Here is a 19,941-nt window from a genome sequence, read left to right on the forward strand (position 1 = left end):
GGTGAGTGAGCAGCCGCGTTCTCCACAGCTCGCCCGTAGTTTACAGGCCTCAGTGGTGCCGGGGGAAGGGGGAAACTGATGCCTGGCCCTGGAGGTGACTGGAGAGGAGGGGTGTGGTGTTTGGGGACAAGTGGTGGCCATCCTTGGAGACGACTGCTGGGTTTGGGGGGTCAGGGGCGGGGGTCAAGTGCTGCCCTGGCGCTGCATCCCGTGCACAAGCAATCAAGGTGGGGAGCAGGTTAAGTGATAGAAGAGGCCACACATTAGGGACACCTCTATAAACTGACCATGCATCTGCAACTAAGACAGATCAGGTGCAGCCACTGTGATATGATTGGGGTCAGGGTTCTAGCCTGCCCATCCATGCAAGCAACACAGTGGCACTAAAGGACCACCGAGGCTTCCATAACATACCCGAATCCCAGCTCCACGACCCCCCCCCCCCACCCCAATTCCCAGCACTGACTTTGAGTCCGCCGCCATTTTATTGGACTATGGAGCAGTTGGACTGCACCCATTGTACAATCTCCTTGCCAGTGCTGGCCATGTAGCAGCCACTACTGGAGGCGCTCACAGCCCCTTGCAATCTCAGCATCCTGGTTTAGACCAGTGTGCCCTATGTCGCAGGTTGACAGGGCAGCCAGGCAGCGCACTCATCTCTGGCCATCCGAGAGGTGACCAGCGCTCTCCGGGAAGCATTAAGGGGCAGTCACACAGGGCCAAGAAAAGTGCTAAGTTCACCAATGATAACCACTTCTCTCTCTCCCCTTCATGCTGCAGGAGGACCATGTCAGGACCATGGATCCTGGTGACCTAGCTGTACGCCTGATGGCCTACAGAAACCATAGAAGACAGAGGAGAGAGCGACTGAGACACCTGCCTTTTATCTTGTGCAGAAAGATTTCACATCTGAGTGACAAGAACATTGTTCATCAGAACAAGGAGCCACAGGGAGGGTGACATTCTTAGGTGTTTATTGATGATAGCGAACAGTGTGTACAAATGATCAACATCCATGCCCAGGTTGTGCAACTACTTTTACCTAACTTTCCTAACCCTGCTGCTACGGTCTTGGCGCCCCCCCGGACATCCACAGCAGAGGTGGAGGCAGCCTGCTGACTGTGACGCCCTGTCTGTGATGACTTTGGTGGGCGTCCTTTGGAGGGCTGAGACTTGGAGGGCCGCGGCCTGCTTTCGGCGTTCTGCTGTGTGGCAGTGGCATCCTCCTTGGCCTGTGAAACTGAATCTGCAGAGGTCACAGGAAGATAGGATTCCGATGGGCTGGTCACACCGAGTGTCAACTGGGTGGATGGCCCCGGAGTGTGCACCTGCGGATCCTCCTCCCTATGGGTTCCCGACGACCCCTGGCTGACGCTGAGCAGAAATGGAGTAGCTGGAGTGAGATCGAGCTGCCCAGCATCCCGCTCATGTACACACTGTTGGAGGCCAACTATGGCATCAACGATGGAGTTAAGCCTGCGCAGCAGTGCAGGAGTGACGTCCAGGACCAAGGTCTCCATAGCAGCCGCCATCCTGCCAGTGTTGACCTCAGTTCATTGCAATGCCGGCGTTATCACCTCAGCCTGAAGACGGACTCCTCCATCGTGCCTTGTAATCTAAGCAGTGCAGTGGACACCCTTCCTGTTGTTCCCTAGCTTGCCTTTGCAGCTCCAGCAACTGTGACATGACCGCGTCTAGAGGCTTGCATTTTAAATGGACTCAGCAATGATCCGGCCTCCAGCAGTCCTCTGAGTGCTAGGGACCTGGGAAGTCCCTGCCTCCACCTGCTGTGCTTCAGAAAGTGCGATGTGCTCACCAGATTGTGATCCCAAGCCTACTCTGAAGCTAGTTCCCACCAAGGTGTGTGTCTGTGCGCTGGTGGAGGGTGTGGTTGAGCGCTGTGACAGGTGTCAGGGAGGGTGCTTTCATATTCCTCTTCAGAAGTTTCTTTGGAGCTTGATTGGAGGCCCTGAGTCATGGACCCTTTAGGCTCTTTGGCAGGTGTGCCTGCGAAAGCAAGGGGAGATAATTAGTGCATGGCAGTGGCCTGTGAAAGAGGACACATCACTCACAGCATGGTTGTCTGATGGATGTTGCACTGCTGGATCCTCACTTGGTAGAGCAGCGCTGACCTCACCGTCACCTCACCTCACCTGGTCATCGCCGGCCAGCTGGATGGCTCTGTTTTCAAATTCTGTCAGAACTCTGATTTCCGGCATCCCTCCACCTGTCTGCGACCTTTCCTTCCAGTTGTGAGCCAGTTTGTCCTGCATGGATAGAGATGGGGAGAGTGTATCAGGGCTCCTGCCAGGTCAGATGATAAGTATGTCTGGCCTGTGTGGGTGGTGAGTGGTCCCCTGGACAGGATGAGGACAATAACGGTGTGTGTGAAACAGCGAATGGTGATGTCCTTTGCACTGGCAGTGAGTGAGGGCCCTGTGGACGTGCAATAGGTTTGTGAGTGTGTGAGTTGGGAGTGATGGAAATAGTGACTTATCCTGGTGGAACAGACGAGATCATTCATCCTTTTGTGGCACTGGGTGGCTGTCCTCCTCTGCAGGGTGTTTGCGCTGACCACCGCTGCCACCGCCTCCCAAGCCGGGTTGGTGACATTGCTGCCCATCCTATGGCCAGAGTGGGGGTAGAACAAATTGTGTTGGGCCTCCACGACATCCAGCAGTTGCTCAAGGGGCCCGTCATTGAAGCAGGGGCCTGCAGTCTTTTTGCCTTTGCTGGCCATGTCTCCTGGACAGCGGTGGTGAGCTGATGGCGATAAGTGCTTTGCTGGTGGCTGGGTTTTAAAGATGGCGGCCCGCGTGATGCAACAGCGGGGTGATGGCAAGCAGGCAATAAACATCTTTTATCAGATGCCCCACTCTGCAGGAAATGTAGATTCCTTGATGTTGGAATGATTGTTATTGGCAGATCTAAGTAATTAGTTCCCCTCATTGTTTAAATATTTTTCTGGCCAATTCTCTCCTCCCCCTCTCCCCAGCCGTTCTCAGTTTTTTAATTTGCTTAAAGTCTGAGTCAATGGATGATGGTTGCCCTTTAGTACCTTGTCCATATGGCCATTGTGGGAACAGTAGCATATTGGGTAAAACAAAAACAGAATTACCTGGAAAAACTCAGCACGTCTGGCAGCATCGAAGGAGAAGAAAAGAGTTGATGTTTCAAGTCCTCATGACCCTTCCACAGAACTGTGGAAGGGTCATGAGGACTCGAAACATCAACTCTTTTCTTCTCCTTCGATGCTGCCAGACCTGCTGAGTTTTTCCAGGTAATTCTGTTTTTGTTTTGGATTTCCAGCATCCGCAGTTTTTTGTTTTTATTATTATAGCATAATGGGTAATGTTACTTGGACTAATGCTCCAAGGCAACTTGGGGAATTTAACCTTCGCGACTGGATTATCATAAAAATCTATCTGGTTTACAAATGACCTTTGGGGAAGGAAATCTGCCATGCTGACATGTGACTCCAGACCCACAGCAATATGGTTGACTCTTAACAGCCCTCTGAAATGGTCTAGCAAGCCACTCAGTTGTATGAAACCGTTACAGAAAAGTTAAATAAGAATGTAAAAAAGATGGACCATGTGGCATCCACCTAGGCGCCAGACGGGACAAAGGCACGCCTTGCCCAGTCAACTGAGCAAAGTCATCCTCTCTAACATTGGAGGACTGGCATCACAAGATGCCAGTAATTAGTGAATTTGATTCATTCCACATGATATCAAGAAATGGCTGCAAGAACTGGATACAGCAAAGTCAATGGGCTCTGACAAGATCCCGGCTGTAGTACTGAAGATTTGTTCTCCAGAACTAGCTGTGCCCCTCGCCAAGCTGTTTCAGTGATCCTACAACCCTGGCATCTACCTGGCAATTGGAAAATTGCCCAGCTATGTCCTGCCCACAAAAAGCAGGACAATTCAAAGTGTCTAATTATCGCCCCATCAGTCTACTCTCAATCATTAGCAAAGTGATAGAAATTATCATCAACAGTGCTGTCAAGGGGCACTTGCTCAGCAATTACCAGTTCACTGACACTCAGCTTGTATTTCACCAGGGCCACTTGGCTCCTGACCTCATGACATCCTTGGTCCAAACATGGACAGAAGAGATAAAGGCAAAGTGCTGCGGATGCTGGAAATCTGAAACAAAAACAAAAAGTGCTGGAAAAACTCAGCAGGTCGATAGCATCTGTGGAGAGAAAGACAGAGTTAAGGTTTCGAGTCTGTATGACTCTTCTTCAGAACTGATGTAGAGTCATATGGACTCGAAACATTAACTCTGCCTTTCTCATGGAATGAAGAGTTGAGAGTGACTGCCCTTGACATCGAGGCAGCATTTGACCGAATGTGGTATCAAGGAAAATTGAAGCTGATTGGAATTAGGGGGAGAACTTGGAGTTATACCAAACATAAAGAAAGATGGTTACAAATATTGGAGGCCAATCATCCCAGAACACTGCTGCAGAAATTCCTCGGGATACTGTCCTAGGCCCAAATATCTTCAGCTGCTTTACCAATGACCTTCCATCCAACATAAGGTCTGAAGTGGGAATGTTCACTGATGATTGCGCTGTGTTCATTACTATTCGCAACTCCTCAGATTCTGAAGCAGCTCATGTCCTTAAGCAAAAAAGGCTAGACAGTATTCAGGCTTGGGCTGATAAGTTGCAAGTAACATTTGTGCCACACAAGTGCCAGGCGCTGACCATATCCAGCAAGTGAGCATCTAAGCATCTTCCCTTGATGTTCAACAGCATTACCATTACTGAATCCCCCACCTTCAACATCCTGGGGGTTTCCTTTAACCAGGAACTTAACTAGACCGGTTATTTAAATACTGTTGCTACAAGAGCAGATCAGAGGCTGGGAATTCTGCAGCAAGTAGCTCAGCTCCTGACTCCCCAAAGCCTGTCCACCATTTACAGGGCACAAGTCATGATTGTAATGGAATACTCTTCTTTTGGTTGGAGTAGTGCAGCTTCAGCAGCACTCATGGAACTCAACACCATCCAGGACAAAGCAACCCACTTGATTGGCATGCTACCTACCACCTTAAACATTCACTCCCTCTACCATCGATGCACAGTGACAGTAGTGTGTATCATCTCCAAGATGCACTGCAGCAACTCACCAAGACTCCTTCGACAGCACCTTCCAAACCCATAACCTCTACCACCTCAGAGGATGAGGGCAGCAGACCACATGGGCTGACCACTCCTTCCAAATTCCCCTCCAAGTCACACACCATCCTGACTTGGAACAATATAGACATTCCTTCACTATTGATGGGTCAAAATCCTGGAACTCCCTCCCTAACAGCACTGTGGGAGTACCTACACCACATGGACTGCAGCAGTTCAAGAAGGTGGCTAACCACTGCCTTCTCAAGGGCAATTAGGGATGCACAACAAATGCTGTCCTTGCCAGTGATGTTCGCATTCCAAGAAAGAATAAAAAACATCCTTGATAAATGAGTGTGGATGATGAGCTGTTTGTTCTACAAGAGCTGAGTTAGATTGTACCTTTGCATGATTTGCACATGAGAGTGCTACCTGCAGAAGGTGTTGGATATGTTTTTGTATAGCTTCACTACACATTTTTCTCTTCCTAATGTGGAGCTTTGAGCAGTCATGTTATATCATTTAATTCAGTACAGACTAAAGACAACCTGGGACCTTCCTGATTGTGTCTTGTAACTCACTGGGTTAAACACATTGCACAAAGTGGGAATTAACATTTCCATTTTTAATTAAAAGGATCACTTTACACAATGCTTTGCTATACAGGCATCATAATGATTAATTGATTAAAATATGTAAGATAATGCTACAAAGCTGCATTATGCTTTTGTGTGGGCAACAGTTTTATTTTAACTCCTTGGACACTTCAGCTGAATTATGCTGTTTAAACACATTTGTACTTAACTTGGTCTCACAAAATGAATAATGATGAACCTTGGCAGGAATTCATTATTCATACATCATCTGAGTGCTATAATTTTCCTCATACTGTTAACCTGCTGCAAGGATATTAAACTGATACCATATAGGACTTTCAGTCCAATGCCAAGAATGACTCACGCAATGGAGGCAGTGCTCACTTTCAAAATTTATTGAACATATATGTTGCATATGTACAAAAGTGTTAAACTTTTATGAATCATTGATTAGCTCTCAGCTGGAGTATGGTATACAACTCTGGGTATTGCATTTTAGGAAAAATGTCAAGCCCTTGGAGAGGGTGAGGAAAAATTTTCTGGAATAATACCAATGATGAGGGACTTGAGTTATATGAAGAGATTGGAGAAGCTGGAGTTTTCTTCTTAGTGGAGAAAAGGTTAAGGGGAGATTTAATAGACATGCTTCAAATTATGAAGGATTCTAAATACCCTGGTGAGGAGAAAATGTTTTCTGTGACAGAAAGGTAGGTAACTAAAGCACTCAGATTTAAGGTAATTGGCAAAAGAACCAGGGCGAGATGAAGAGAGTTATTATTTATACAGTGCTTTGTTATGATCTAGAATGCACAGCCTGAAAGAGTGGTGGAAGCAGATTGAACTATATTTTTCAAAAAGGAACTGGATAAATAGCTGAAGTAGAAAAAACTTGTAGGGCTACGGGGAAGAACAGGGCAGTGGGTCTAATTGGATACCTCTCAGATAACCTTACAGGCACAACAGGCAAAATGACTTTCTCCACTATATCATCCTATAACTCTATGAAACCTTGCACTATGTGCTATCCCTTTGTCTGAACCTAATTTAAAGCAGTTCTGTCCGGTTCTACACGATGGGCAGAAATCTTCACTCGGCGGGTCGGCGCACGCCTGACCTTCTTGAGCGTGAAATAACGTGTTGATGTTGGCCGAGTGTGCCGACGTCAATGCGCAGTCGCGCGATAGTTCGTTTGGCGAGTGCACACCAGAGCCGGCAGCGCGCCCGCTGACAATTAAAAGGCCTGTTAAAGCCATTAAGTAATCAATTAAATTAAGTTTTTCACTGTCCATCCAACCTAATGTTTGGCAGGCAGGCGAAAAGGCCAAGCGGCCTTTGCTTTCTTTTGGAAACCTCATCCATGGGTGGGATGAGGTTAAAGCAAATAGCAAATAAAAGTGCAATAAAGTATTTAATTTTTCATTAATAGCCTGTCCCTGCTCATGTGACAATGCTAAAAATATGAAACTGGTACCTAATGCACCTCAAACCTGCCCATTTTTCCGTTTTAATGGAGGTGGGACAAGGAGTAGACAACCACTTCATTCTCAGGAGGTGGATTGGTCATTGAAATTTTTAAAGGAGGCTGATGCTTCCATTTTTACAGGATTTCCAATTTTAATCCCAGCTCGCCAGGTTCCTGGGCCTCAGGAAGCCTGACTAATAAAACGAAGTGAAAAGGTCCGCATCCGTAAGAGCACTGCTTTTTGGCCATTAGGAGCAGTGGTATTTCCTCCAAGCTCAGCAAGCTAACATGTAATCTACCCCACCCCCTGCAAGCGATCTGCCCCCCCCCCCCCATCAGCTCCCCAGCCCTCCCATGATTGCTGACCCTGCACTCCCTCCGACCCTGAACTCCACCTCCACCTCCCGACCTCTAATCCAATCAACACCTCCCCACCCCAAGTAATTATCCACAATCCACTCAATTTTGCTGCACTCACCTCCCACCCTGCAATCTCTAGACCCAACGACCAGCAAACTCACCCAATCTGTGGCTATGGCCTACTCTGGAGGCTTCTCTGCCGGACAGACAACCAAGCCTGTCGACCAAGCTGGCTTCCATGCAGGAAATCTTTTTAAGAAATAACTGAGTATGATGTGGAGATAAAATTCCACCCCATTTGGGGAAATCTGCCCCCAGGTTTCCCAGCCATTACTCCTCCAACCCTGATCTGAAATTTTGCCATGATGAATATCAGGGCCTGTTTTTCCTTTCCCTTTAGCTCCCCATACTAACATATAATGCTGTTTATTTACTCCAAGCAGTCACCCAGCTGTTTTACACACTATCTTACAAAGAGAATGGAATACTTCACACAATTTCCTTGTGAGATTAACATGATTGAACACCCTCTATACCTGTATATAAGGGCCTACATTTAGCAGTCATCAAGTCATATTTCTCTTAAAGCTGAGAGGAATTGTGCAGTGATGTGTGAACACAAAGATTCCTTTCCCATCTATTCAGTGTAGCTTGGTAGCTCCTTGTTTTTAACCAGACATTCTGTAGAATAATTCAAATTATTTAAATTGATTTTCATGATATTTTAGGAACAAGAAAATACCATTTATCTCAATAAACCTTCCATGTTTGATTTCAAGCTGAGTCTCCTGCCTTCTTACCATATTACTGTTATATTATTTGTCAGTCCCTCAAAACGAGAATGCCGTTTGCCAGGCTTCATGATTTGTGTGTCCACGGGTGACTCAGCTGACCAATCATGGAGTCACAGGTCTTTGGGCAGACAGGACAAGAGTTGCCCTGAGGAGGGTTGTTCTCAAACCAGGTTTCTGCTCTCTTTCCTTCTGCTTTTGTTGCTTTTCCGCAGCCCAGTCTATGCAGTCATTTTCTCACTGTGTTGCAGCTTGTTGGGTGAGGCACTATAACATGGTATGGTTTGTGGCAAGTTCCTCCCATGCATTGAGTCAATTTGTCCCCTCTTCACAGAGGCTTTCAAAGTGTCCTTAAAATGTTTTCTCTTTCCTTCCATTTGCTGACCCTCCAGCATATTCATGACTTACAAAATGTCAAGAACTGTCTGTGTAGTTGTGGCCCACACTAAGCGACATTCAGACTATCCTCAAACTCTTCAACTCCACATACAAAAGAGTTGGTCTCTCAGTCAACATCAACAAGACCAATATCCTCCACCATCCTTCCCCCAGATACACACCTACACCCCCAGCTATTATTATTGATGAGGAGACTTTAGAAGTAATTGAACACTTCCCATATCTCAGCAGCTAACTTTCTCAAAAGCTCACATTGCAGAGGAGATCCAGCTCAGAATCAACTGTGCCAGCGCAGACTTCCAAAAATTGCGCAATCGTGACTTAGACAACTAAGATCTCCATAACAGGAGGCTTCAGTCCACAATGCAGTCGTTGTCAACACAGTTCTATGTGGCAGTGAGACTTGGGTCACCGACAAAAGACACCTCCAGGCCCTGGAGAATTTCCACCATCATTGGCTTCACAGGATACAAAATATCAAGTGGGAAGACCAGTGAGCAAACTCCAGCATCCTCACTGAAGCCAATTCTTCCAGCATTGCATCCACAGTCATGCAAAATCGGTTCCACTGGTCTGAACACTGCATCTGCATGCTAAATAATTAGCTTCCAAAGTAGATCCTATTCTCATAACTTAAAGATGATGCCTGGTCCCACATTGCTTTATTATTTCTCTAGTCGGACATCTCTCATCTCTTGAACCGATTGTCAATAATTGCTTCAATGTCCTTCCCTGATCATCTTTTTCTTATGTATTTGTTTTCAATTGTTCAATTTCTTATTTTCTCCTATATTATTTATTACATTGTGTGCCCAGATTTTGAAACCTTGTGATCAATTTAGCAGGTTAACTGAGTCCATTGGTTCATAATTTTAGAAGCTTTCATTTGGTCTTAACTTGGTACTATGTTTGGTGTCTAATGTTACACCCACTCAAGGTTAGTAATAACCTTCCTATGGCATGGCGACTGGTACTGAGTATAGCACCCCAAGTTGGCTACAACCAATGTCTTATACAGAATTGTACTCAACCACAATCTGTAACCTCATGGCAAGGTATATCCCCCACTCTATCGTTACCACCAAGCCGGGGGATCAACCCTGGTTCAATGAAGAGTGCAGGAGGACATGTCAGGAGCAGCACCAGGCATACCTAAAAATGAGGTGTCAACCTGGTGAAGATACAACACAGGACTACTTGCGTTCCAAACAGCATAAGCAGCAAGTGATAGACAGTACTAAGCAATTTCACAGACATCAGATCAGATCTACGATCTGCAATCCTGCCACATCCAGTCGTGAATGGTGGTGGACAATTAAACAACTCACTGGAGGAGGAGGCTCCACAAATATCCCCATTCTCAATGATGGAGGAGCCCAGCACATCAGCGCCACAATCTTCAGCCAGATGTACTGAGTGGATGATCTATCTTGGCCTCCTCGGGGTTCCCAAACATCACAGATGCCAGTCTTCAGCCAATTCAATTCGCTCCATGTGATATCAAGAAATGGCTGAAGGCACTGGATACTGCAAAGGCTATGGACCCTGACAATATTCCGGCAATAGTACTGTGCTCCAGAACTTGCTGCGCCCCTAGCCAAGCTGTTCCAGTGCAGCTACAACACTGGCATCTACCCAGCAATGTGGAAAATTGCCCAGGTATATCCTGTATACAAAAAGCAGGACAAATCCAACCCGGCCAATTACTGTTCCATCAGTCTAGTCTCAATCATGAGTAAAGTGATGGAAGGGGTCATCAACAGTGCTATCAAGCGGCATTTGCTTAGTAATAACCTGCTCACTGATGTTCACTTTGAGTTCCTCCAGGGTCAGTCAGCTTCTGACCTCATTACAGCCTTGGTTCAAACATGGACAAAAGAGCTGAACTCGAGAGGTGAGGTGAGAGCAATTGCCCTTGACATCAAGACTGCATTTGACTGATCAAGGAGCCCTTGCAAAACTGGAGTCAATGGGAATCAGGGGAAAAACTCTCTGCTGGTTGGAGTCATACCTAGCACAAAGGAAGATGATTGTGGTTGTTAGAGGTCAGTCATCTCAGCTCGAGGACATCACTGCAGGAGTTCCTCAGGGCAGTGTCCTCGGCCCAACCATCTTCAACTGCTTCATCAATAACCTTTTCATCATAAGGTTAGAAGTGGGGATGTTCGCTGATGATTGCACAATGTTCAGCATCATTTGCGACTCCTCCAGTACTGAAGAGTCCATGTCCAAATGCAGCAAGACCTGGACAATATCCAGGCTTGGGCTGACAAGTGGCAAGTAACATTCGCACCATCCAAGTGTCAGGCAATGACCATCTCCAACAAGAGAGAATCTAACAATCACTCCTTGACCCTCAGTGGCGTTACCATCGCTGAGTCCCCCACTCTCAACATCGTGGGGGTTACCATTGACTAGAAACTGAACTGGACTAACCGTATAAGTATTGTGGCTGCAAGAGCAGGTCAGAGGCTAGGAATCCTGCGGTGAGTAACTCACCTCCTGACCCCCCAAAAGCCTGTCCACCATCTACAAGGCACAAGCCAGGAGTGTGATGGAGTACTCTCCACTTATCTGGATGAGTGCAGCTCCAACAACATTTAAGAAACTTGACACCATCCAGAACAAAGCAGCCCGCTTGATTGGCACTCCTTCCACGAACATTCACTCCCTCCACCACCGACGCACATTGGCAGCAGTGTGTACCATCTACAAGATGCACTGTGGAAATTCACCAAGGCTCCTTTGACAGCCCCTTCCAAACTCACAACCGATACCACCTAGAAGAACAAAGGCAGCAGATACATTGGAACACCATCACCTGGAAATTCCCCTCCAGGCAACTTACCATCCTGACTTGGAAATATACTGCCATTCCTTAAGTGAAGCTGGGTCAAAATCCTGGAACTCCCTCCCTAACAGCACTGTCAGTGTGCCTACACCACCTGGATTGCAGCAGTTCGAGAAGGCAGCTCACCACCACCTTCTCAAGGGCAATTAGGGATAGGCAATAAATGCTGGCCCAGCCTGTGATGCCCACATGCCTAAAATGAGTGAAAAAACAGCATCTCCATTTTTGACATAATCTGTATCGCTAAGCCAACCTGAAACCTTATGTAGTTTTTTAAAAGTCCAGCCTTGCATTATGCTGATGGCTTCAATATTTTTTCATTGATAACCCCCCAGAACTATTTTCCTTGACATTTTCAGCATTTCTTTGAACAAAGATTCCTCAGTGGGTCGCACTCTCATCTCTGAATCAGAAGGTTATGGTTTGAAGTCCCGTTCCGGAAACTCGAGCACAAAAGGTTGACACTTCAGTGCAGTACTGAGGGAATGCTGCATAGAGGCAGGTGCTGTATTTCAGATAATGCAGGGCTCTGTCTGCCCTCTCAGGTGGATGTAAAAGATTCCAGACAATACCTCGAAGAAGAGCAGAGGCATTCTCCCCAATGTCATGACTAATTTTTATCCCTCAGCTAACATAAAGACACAGAATATCTGATCATTTTGGTTTGTGGGACTTTGCTGTTCATAAATCGACTGCTATGTTTCCTACAACAATAACTACACTTCAATAGTACTTAATTGGCTGTAAAGCTAATTGAGACCTCCTGAGGCCATGAGAGACACTATCGAAATACATTTCTTTCTTTTCTTTTGTGGAACCTTGTGGGGTTTTTGCAAAATAAATTATAAAAACTTGCCTGCATGCCTTTGTCTGCTACATGAGTCATACTTTCAAAAGCTGAGCATGTTCTCTCTTTCCTGAATCTGTGTTTCCTTTTCATCAAGTTATACTGAGTGGGTGATGCCCCAGTGGGGACTGACACTCCTTTGTTTAAATTTCATTCCATAAGAGTTAATTGACTGTGTTTTGTTGAAACTCATAAAGCATTCACAAATTCACAGGAACACGTTTCTGAAATGTGTGACTTCCTAAGAAATTGATTTTTCTTGTAAGCACTAGTGTAGCAACCAATCACAATGTACTAGTACCATTGATCCTTCACAGACAATAAGCAGGTACCTTAAATGGCACATAAGTGAGAATATGAATGAATCCAGCTGTGTGGTGTGCACTTTTGGTTCAAACTGGCTCAGTTTCACTCTAGAAAAATTACATTTTACCCGTCAGCCCTGCAAATCCTAATGCACTTAGAGTTACAGAGCATTTTTTGTTGGAAATTACAGCCCTCAAAACATAAAAAGAGCACGGGCATTGTAGTGCATGACCTGTTAAAATGAACTCTGTGATGACAATTCGAAATGCAGACAACAATTAGAAAAGTTGGATCATTTAAAGAGTAAAAAGAAAGGAATGTTACTATGGAATTAGAGTGCCGGGCAGTTATATGCATCAGGGAAAATCCTACTTGCAAAATAAAAGTTGCAAAAAGAATGGAATTGTTGCAAAGGAAAGATCTGGGTAGAGTGAGTAAGGCAATGAAATTGAAAATAGAAAGATTGCACAAATTGCATTTATATCTGCCACAGTGAGAAGCTCTAAATACTTCACAAAACATCTTCCATGGACCAGATTATCATTTCTCAGGGTGCACTGTTGTGATTTTTAAATCAAAATTCGCACATAAGTGGAAGGCGCAGCACTTAATGAACCACTGCACAATAAGAAGCGTATGTATGTGGACTGAGGTACTGTTAATCTCTTTGAAGAGAGTGCTTGAAAGACATGGGTTCTGTAGATTGGAGGATTGTATAAAACACCTGGTACACAGTGTATTAATCAGATGATCTCTAATTTGCAAATGTTATGTAAATGCCAGATTACTTTCTGTGCTGTAAACCTATTTACATTATTTTAATGTAGCCTTCCCATCACCAGGTTCTCTGTAGTTTCAAGTCCCGTATTCTATATTCTAAACCGTTCTATATGCTGAATTTGGATAAATTCATTGTAAAGCTTGAAAGTTTGTTAATAGGGAAACCTATATAGCACTTGCACACAATGTTTCCCTGATGCAGTGAATGATAATCTTCCATGCAAAGTTTGTGAAGCAGGACTTCCTTAATCAATATATACATGACAGTAACATTGGCCGACCTCCAGTTTCTTTTTATGCATACTTGCCTCTTTAATGTTAGTTTTTAAAACATTCTTGGAATTCTGGACTTAGTGCATCAGTTCAATGAAGCACACAAAATAGAATCGGCCATTATTGCACATGTGCTGCAAAATATTAGTTAGTTCCCAAGAATTCTCAATTGGTGTACAAACAGGAAACTGGACCCCTGGTGATATATGGTTTGAAACCTTTTAATAATCAATTCTGTCATTTTCCATTTCATTTTTTGAACTCTGATGCTTCATCTGGGCAAATTCCTCATATCATTTCCTGTATAGGATTTTAAAAAATGTATTGTGAGCTGTGATTATTTAAATATCAATTTATTACTTTAGGTTTTTTGAAATTTGAAATTTGTTCTTTTTGTGTTGTTAAAATTATTTTAATGTAGCCTTCCCATCACCAGGTTCTCTGTAGTTTCAAGTCCCGTATTCTCCCTTGTATGTTTCCCATCCTACTTAGCCACGTTGATGTCTGCTGATTTTAAGCTCTATTGACTTTACCACAAATTCTGATTAGAGCTTTTCCACTTTTTTTTTGAATATTTTGTTTTGATGTCCAGTCAACAAGCTGCCTTGAGGAGTCCAGTATTTTTGAGTTACTGCCTTTCCACGTATCCTTCAGGAGCATGATCATTTCAGATATGATGGTGCAGTAAATGGACCTGTGATTTGGTTGGACCCCGATTTTTAGCCATACATTTACCAAATTTAAGTTTTCAGATTCTCCCTCTGACCTTGTTGGCTGTTCATCGATTTAAGGAAATATAAGAACACTTATTAGACTTCATAAACATTCATTGTGTATAGTGCATGAAGACATCTCAGTGACATAAATGCTGTGTGAATACAGGTATTTTAATTCTCTTGACTTTAGAAGCCTAGGTTTTGTATGTTGGTTAGCCTAGCTACTGAGATGTTGATATGTTCAAACAACAACTGGTTTATTTTATACAACTGAACTATGTACAGCTATCCATGAGTAGGTGTTACATTGCTAAAGTCATGAACATTCTTCCTCCCCTCCCTTACCCCATCATTATGTGAGGTGGTATTTACATAGTCCCACACATTAACCCTTACAAACCCTATTAGGCACTTGCTCTCTAGTGCAGAATCAAAATTAAATTGTGAATAATTCCATTATAAACCCTGTCTGCTTCTGTACTTTTCAGAGGTATGAAATGTAGTAGGAATCCAATCCAGTTGTATGAATCATTTCTCCATCAACTGAGATCTGATTTTCCTCTAACCAAGGTTATCTTTCAACTCTATTTCTCTGAGGACAGCTTAGTGCCAAAGTTTGATCTGGCACTATGTGAGTTTCCTTTCAGGTATTACTTTGTGTGACTTTAGCATTCTAGACAGGTCGTTTGTTTCCAGCGTGACTGGAATCCTCAATTAAACTCCAGCAAGTAGACAAATGGAGATTAGGAGGTAGCTTGAGGGATATTAGCACTTCTATGTGCATCACAATAAGCAACATGCCTGATTTGTAGCCCACATTTGAATTTCCCACTGTGTATTCCCATCATACAAGGGGAAAGTTAGAGTTTGTTTCTGCACTGTTGCTTTTCTCAGCCTCCATGAAAGGGCCTTTCATTCAACATTATCTGGATGACAGCTACCTTGAGCAAATTGGATGGTTTTACTTGTCTTGATCTGATTATTCAGGTAAGTGTTTCAGTATTGCAGTGTTCCAATCTGGATTATAGATTCAGAATTCAGACCATCAGGATTTCAGCTGCTTTAATATATTGTGCTTTGTATATAATGGCGAACTAATGAGGATGAATATCAGGTCAGGTTCTTCATTCTCAGCTCCACATCAAAAGCTCTCAGTGTTTCCTACGCTCTTTTTGCAGTTGGTAATTCATGAAGATTTTCTTTCAGTGCTCATGTCTGTCTGCTAGCTTTGCTAGTGGAGAATGAACATGCAGTTCATAACTGACAGAATAAGGCTGCTCAGTGTATTTGGAACTGCACTTCAGAAAATAATATCCCATTCAAAAGAGGAGGGAAGCCAATTGATGAGCTGTTTAAAAAGTCACCAAAGTCATTGTTCACTGTTGAATACTATGAAAATTCACTTTAGTCAGCTTATTAATATAAACTGACAGTCAAACTTAAGTGGTTTACAAAATCATCAGAACTAAGAGAGAGAGAGAGGAAAAAACTAACTAGGGATTAAATGTATTTTGCTGATTTGAAACCAATAGTGGTGATTCGAAGTTACTGTATCAGAACAGCATCTGCCTGCCCATTCTGTTGGGACATTTCATAAATCACCTTCATAATGAGTCATTGCTATCAGGAGGAAAGCCATTCAGCTCATGCTACCTCATCCAAACAGAAATAATTCACATTATCCAGACATTTCATCTGTTTCTTAAATGATTCCAGAGCTTTAGTCTCCACTGTCCTTGAGAATGCATTCCATGTACTGGCCACACCTTATGTTAGGATGGATTTCCTGACAGTTCTAAATTTTTCTTTTGCTGGTTTGAATCTATGCCCAGTGGTTCTATTAGCATGGTTTAAAATGAAGCAGTGTTCTGGATTTCCATTGTCTACACTGTTTTCAAAGCTGTAAGTTCCAAGTTTCACCACTGTTTCCTCAAAGCTCTGTAATGAGGATCAGTCTTGTTGGCCTTCTATGCAATGCCGTCAGGTCTTGAATGTCACTGTTTTGTTTCAATGACTAGAACAAGACAGAGTATTTCACAACAATGGTTTGATCAGATTGTCACAGAACTGTACATAAACTGCCAACAGGTACTGGAGGTAATGGAGCATCAAAAAGCACTGACCTTCAGCTAAGTGTCTAATCACAGACAGGAAACTATATTCCTTGGCTACAAATAAAGAATATTAAGAATAACAGAAAGAATGCAAGTACCACGCAGCTGAGACACCTGATGAAGCACTGGAGAAAATACAGAAACCCCTTGGGAGAGATAAGGAAACTGAGCAAAATATTGGAGACATTATTTGGCAGATCACAGAAACATGTTATAAAATGGAGATACTGTGTTTGAAGGAGAAATTTGGAGAAACTGTGAAAATAGAGCATTAACCTTTCATTAAAAAATTCAAAGTATGCTGGATCCAGGGGAGGTTTTCCAGTCTTCTTAAAATGAACTGGATGAAAGAACCCATGGAATGGAAAGGTCTGCAGAGGAGTTCATGCTCAGTTAAATGTAAATTGAGACAATGGGCTAAACTTTGTCCATGGTGTTGCTTCAGTGTAGAAGAATTGTAAAAGTTCATCTTCAGGAGGTAATGTGTTTGATTTTTTGATCAGGCCTCTGTTTGAGTATTAATCAGATGGTGCATTATAAGCATTTTCTGTGCCAAAACAATTGGTACAAAACTTCCTGACCAATTAATTGGGAACAAGGGTATTGGTGGGTATAGGCAAAAACAAAAAAAAACAAGAATAAGATTCACAAATAGCACAAATATAAACCCTACACTTTGAATCTTCTTCCTTTAACAAGCCAGATGGTCATTTTAAATAGTTGAGCCAATGATTGAGCACATGTATTGGAAAATTCATGATTCGACTCCCCATCCGCAATCTAAGTAATGTCATCAGAGCCTAATTTTAATATAGTTAATTACCAAATGACAGTAGCTTTCTGCACCAGTACACAAACCAACCACAAAATTGGATGGGGTGCTAAGTGGGTGGGGAATCCAAGAAAACAGATATCGGCCTATCTTTCTGATTGATGACATCTACACTTGCAAAGGGTATAACAGATTGAAAAATCTACCCACCCTTCTCAAGACTTTTCATGATGTATTGTGCTGATTTGGCAGTTACCTTTTTGGGAGTAAGATCTTTAGATTATTTCACTGAAATCATTCCCAAGTATCACCTTCTATTTAAGCCATCTTAATTTTAGAGGTAATGATGTATGCCCTTGGAAGTCAAACTCTCCCATCCCTAATAAGTCTTGTACTGATTCCATAACAAGTTCTTGAATGCCAATTCTGTAGACTGATAATTAATTATGTTTTCGGACTTATGCTGATTGCACAACCTTACATAAACAGTAAAATTGCTGGCGCAAGTATTGAAAATGCTTCAAATATCTTTACAGCTTCAGCCTTGACCTTACCATACTGCAACTCCGGAAAGGTGCCAGAATATTGTCTCGATGTGTCTTGCTATAGCTTTTAACCATATCGATGCAATTAAATCCTGCTGAAAATATCTACAAACTAAAACATACTGAAATGTCATGCTCAATAAAATTGCTCCTTGTCTGTATTGTAAAAGAGGATTGTAAAGTGGACCAGTGTTTAATACATAATAAATCACTATTAAAGCCATCACTGCTCACTCACACCCTCAAGCTCATCGGTTATGGAGTCTGTATCAATCACTGGTTTACTTTGCAACAATCATATGTCTCCACTGTGGATTCTCTATATAATTACTATTATTATTCACAGTTGTTAGCTGGTATAGCATATCTTTGCTTTTTTAAAACTTAGCTCAGTTAGCTAGCTCCAAAATGAAACTATTCTTCTGTTGTTTTGTTTTCCTTGACCTCTCTTATCCATAATCCACTAAATGTTTTACCAATAAAAAGGGCAGAATATTGATGCTGCAAGTACTGTTTTTGGGTTGAGCCACTAAAAATTATGATTTTATGTTTCCCTTAGTTGATCTGGGCTAAATTGGTCCTCTGGTGAAGTCAAATTCAGTGTCAGCAATATGATTTAAGCAACTGTCTAATTGTCAACAATTGTGTACTTCATGGCTGCAACTACTGAGTGGTCTGCAATTTTCTTTCTGCTGTGGGTTGCTTCAAGAATTGACATTGCTCAATTAAACAATAAAGACAATTTTTTAACACTGATGCCAAAATATATAAAGGATCATAGCATTAGCAACAAAAAATAAGTTGCTCAAATCCATGGTCATGTAAGGAACTATCTAGCTGGCATAAATACAACAGACCAAATGGTCTCATTTTGTTCTGTAACAATTCTATGCATTGGATTAAACTCTGGTATTTTTATTGTGTTTTGAGTCCAGGATTTAACTGATTAGTGATCATACCTCACATCACAACATATGTGCTTATTTTTTTTTCTTGGCAGGACTGCACTGTCTATGAAACTGAAAACAAGATTCTTCATGTGGTGAGTATGTTACTTTTCATTTGAATTATACAAAATAAGCAGTAATTTGCTGCATTTTGACAGCTCATTTAATGTATAAGCTTTTTAACGTCCTTTATAAAGGAATGTAAAGGAGAAAAGACTCCAAGCCAGGCTTGGCGAGAATGCTTGGGGAAGGGGGTTTAAAGCTAGGATGAAAGTTGGCTTTTGGGAAGATTTTAAAGGAGGGCAGAGCCAAAGAAAGTGAGTTCCAAAGAGTACAGATGCGATGACAGAAAGCTTTGCCAAAAACAGGACGCCAAAGTTAGAGGATGGAAGCTGGGTTACAGCAGGGAAGGTATGACTGGGGAAGGTTGCAGTGCGAGGAAGAACACGGAAGCAGACAAAGATTTTAAATGGAATGTGTTGGGGCAGGTGGTGATAGGTCTGTTGACCAGAGACGTTAGAGGAGCAGGAATTTGTGCATCACAGGATGTCGGGAGAGGTGTTTTGGATAAAGTTAAGTTTGGGATAATGAGAGAACTGGGAGGAGAACATTGAAGTAATTGATTTTGTACGTAACCCACATGTGGGTAATATTTTCAGTAGCTGGGGGCTGAGGCAGGTGTGGAGATGGGCAGTGTTGTGGAAATGATATTGGAGATATGAAACACTGCTCATGATCAAGGATAATGCCCCGGTTGCATATGCATTTGTATAGCCTAAGCAAGTGGTTGGTGGTGGTGGTGGGGGAGGGGTGGCTGGCTGTTAGTGGCAAGGGAGCAGATTTTATTAATTCTGATTTCCTGAAGTGCAGCAGAAGGCACTTGTACCAACCACAGGACCCTGATGACAGACAGGCTGCGTGACAGCCTGGAAATGTGGAAATATCCTGGTTCGAATTAAGTGAAAGTGTCTTAGGTTGAATTAGGATGGAGGAGCAGAGCTGCAAATCACCAGTGTTCGTGTGAAAGCTGATCCTGTGCCTTTGAATGAAA

At 43.1% G+C, this 19,941-nt stretch overlaps 1 protein-coding gene across 4 annotated transcripts in view; it reads left to right on the forward strand.

The window, feature by feature from the left end:
• Positions 1-19,941, forward strand: part of cnksr2a (connector enhancer of kinase suppressor of Ras 2a) — a 580,037-nt gene that overhangs the window by 194,388 nt on the left and 365,708 nt on the right. For all 4 annotated transcript variants that reach the window (XM_041211522.1, XM_041211523.1, XM_041211524.1 and 1 more), the window contains exon 5: positions 18,944-18,985. In XM_041211522.1, coding sequence (XP_041067456.1) covers positions 18,944-18,985 — 42 coding nt within the window. The remainder of the gene's footprint in view (positions 1-18,943; positions 18,986-19,941) is intronic.

The sequence above is a fragment of the Carcharodon carcharias genome, chromosome 18 (genome assembly GCF_017639515.1).
Source record: "Carcharodon carcharias isolate sCarCar2 chromosome 18, sCarCar2.pri, whole genome shotgun sequence".
NCBI classification, from domain to species: Eukaryota; Metazoa; Chordata; class Chondrichthyes; order Lamniformes; family Lamnidae; genus Carcharodon; species Carcharodon carcharias.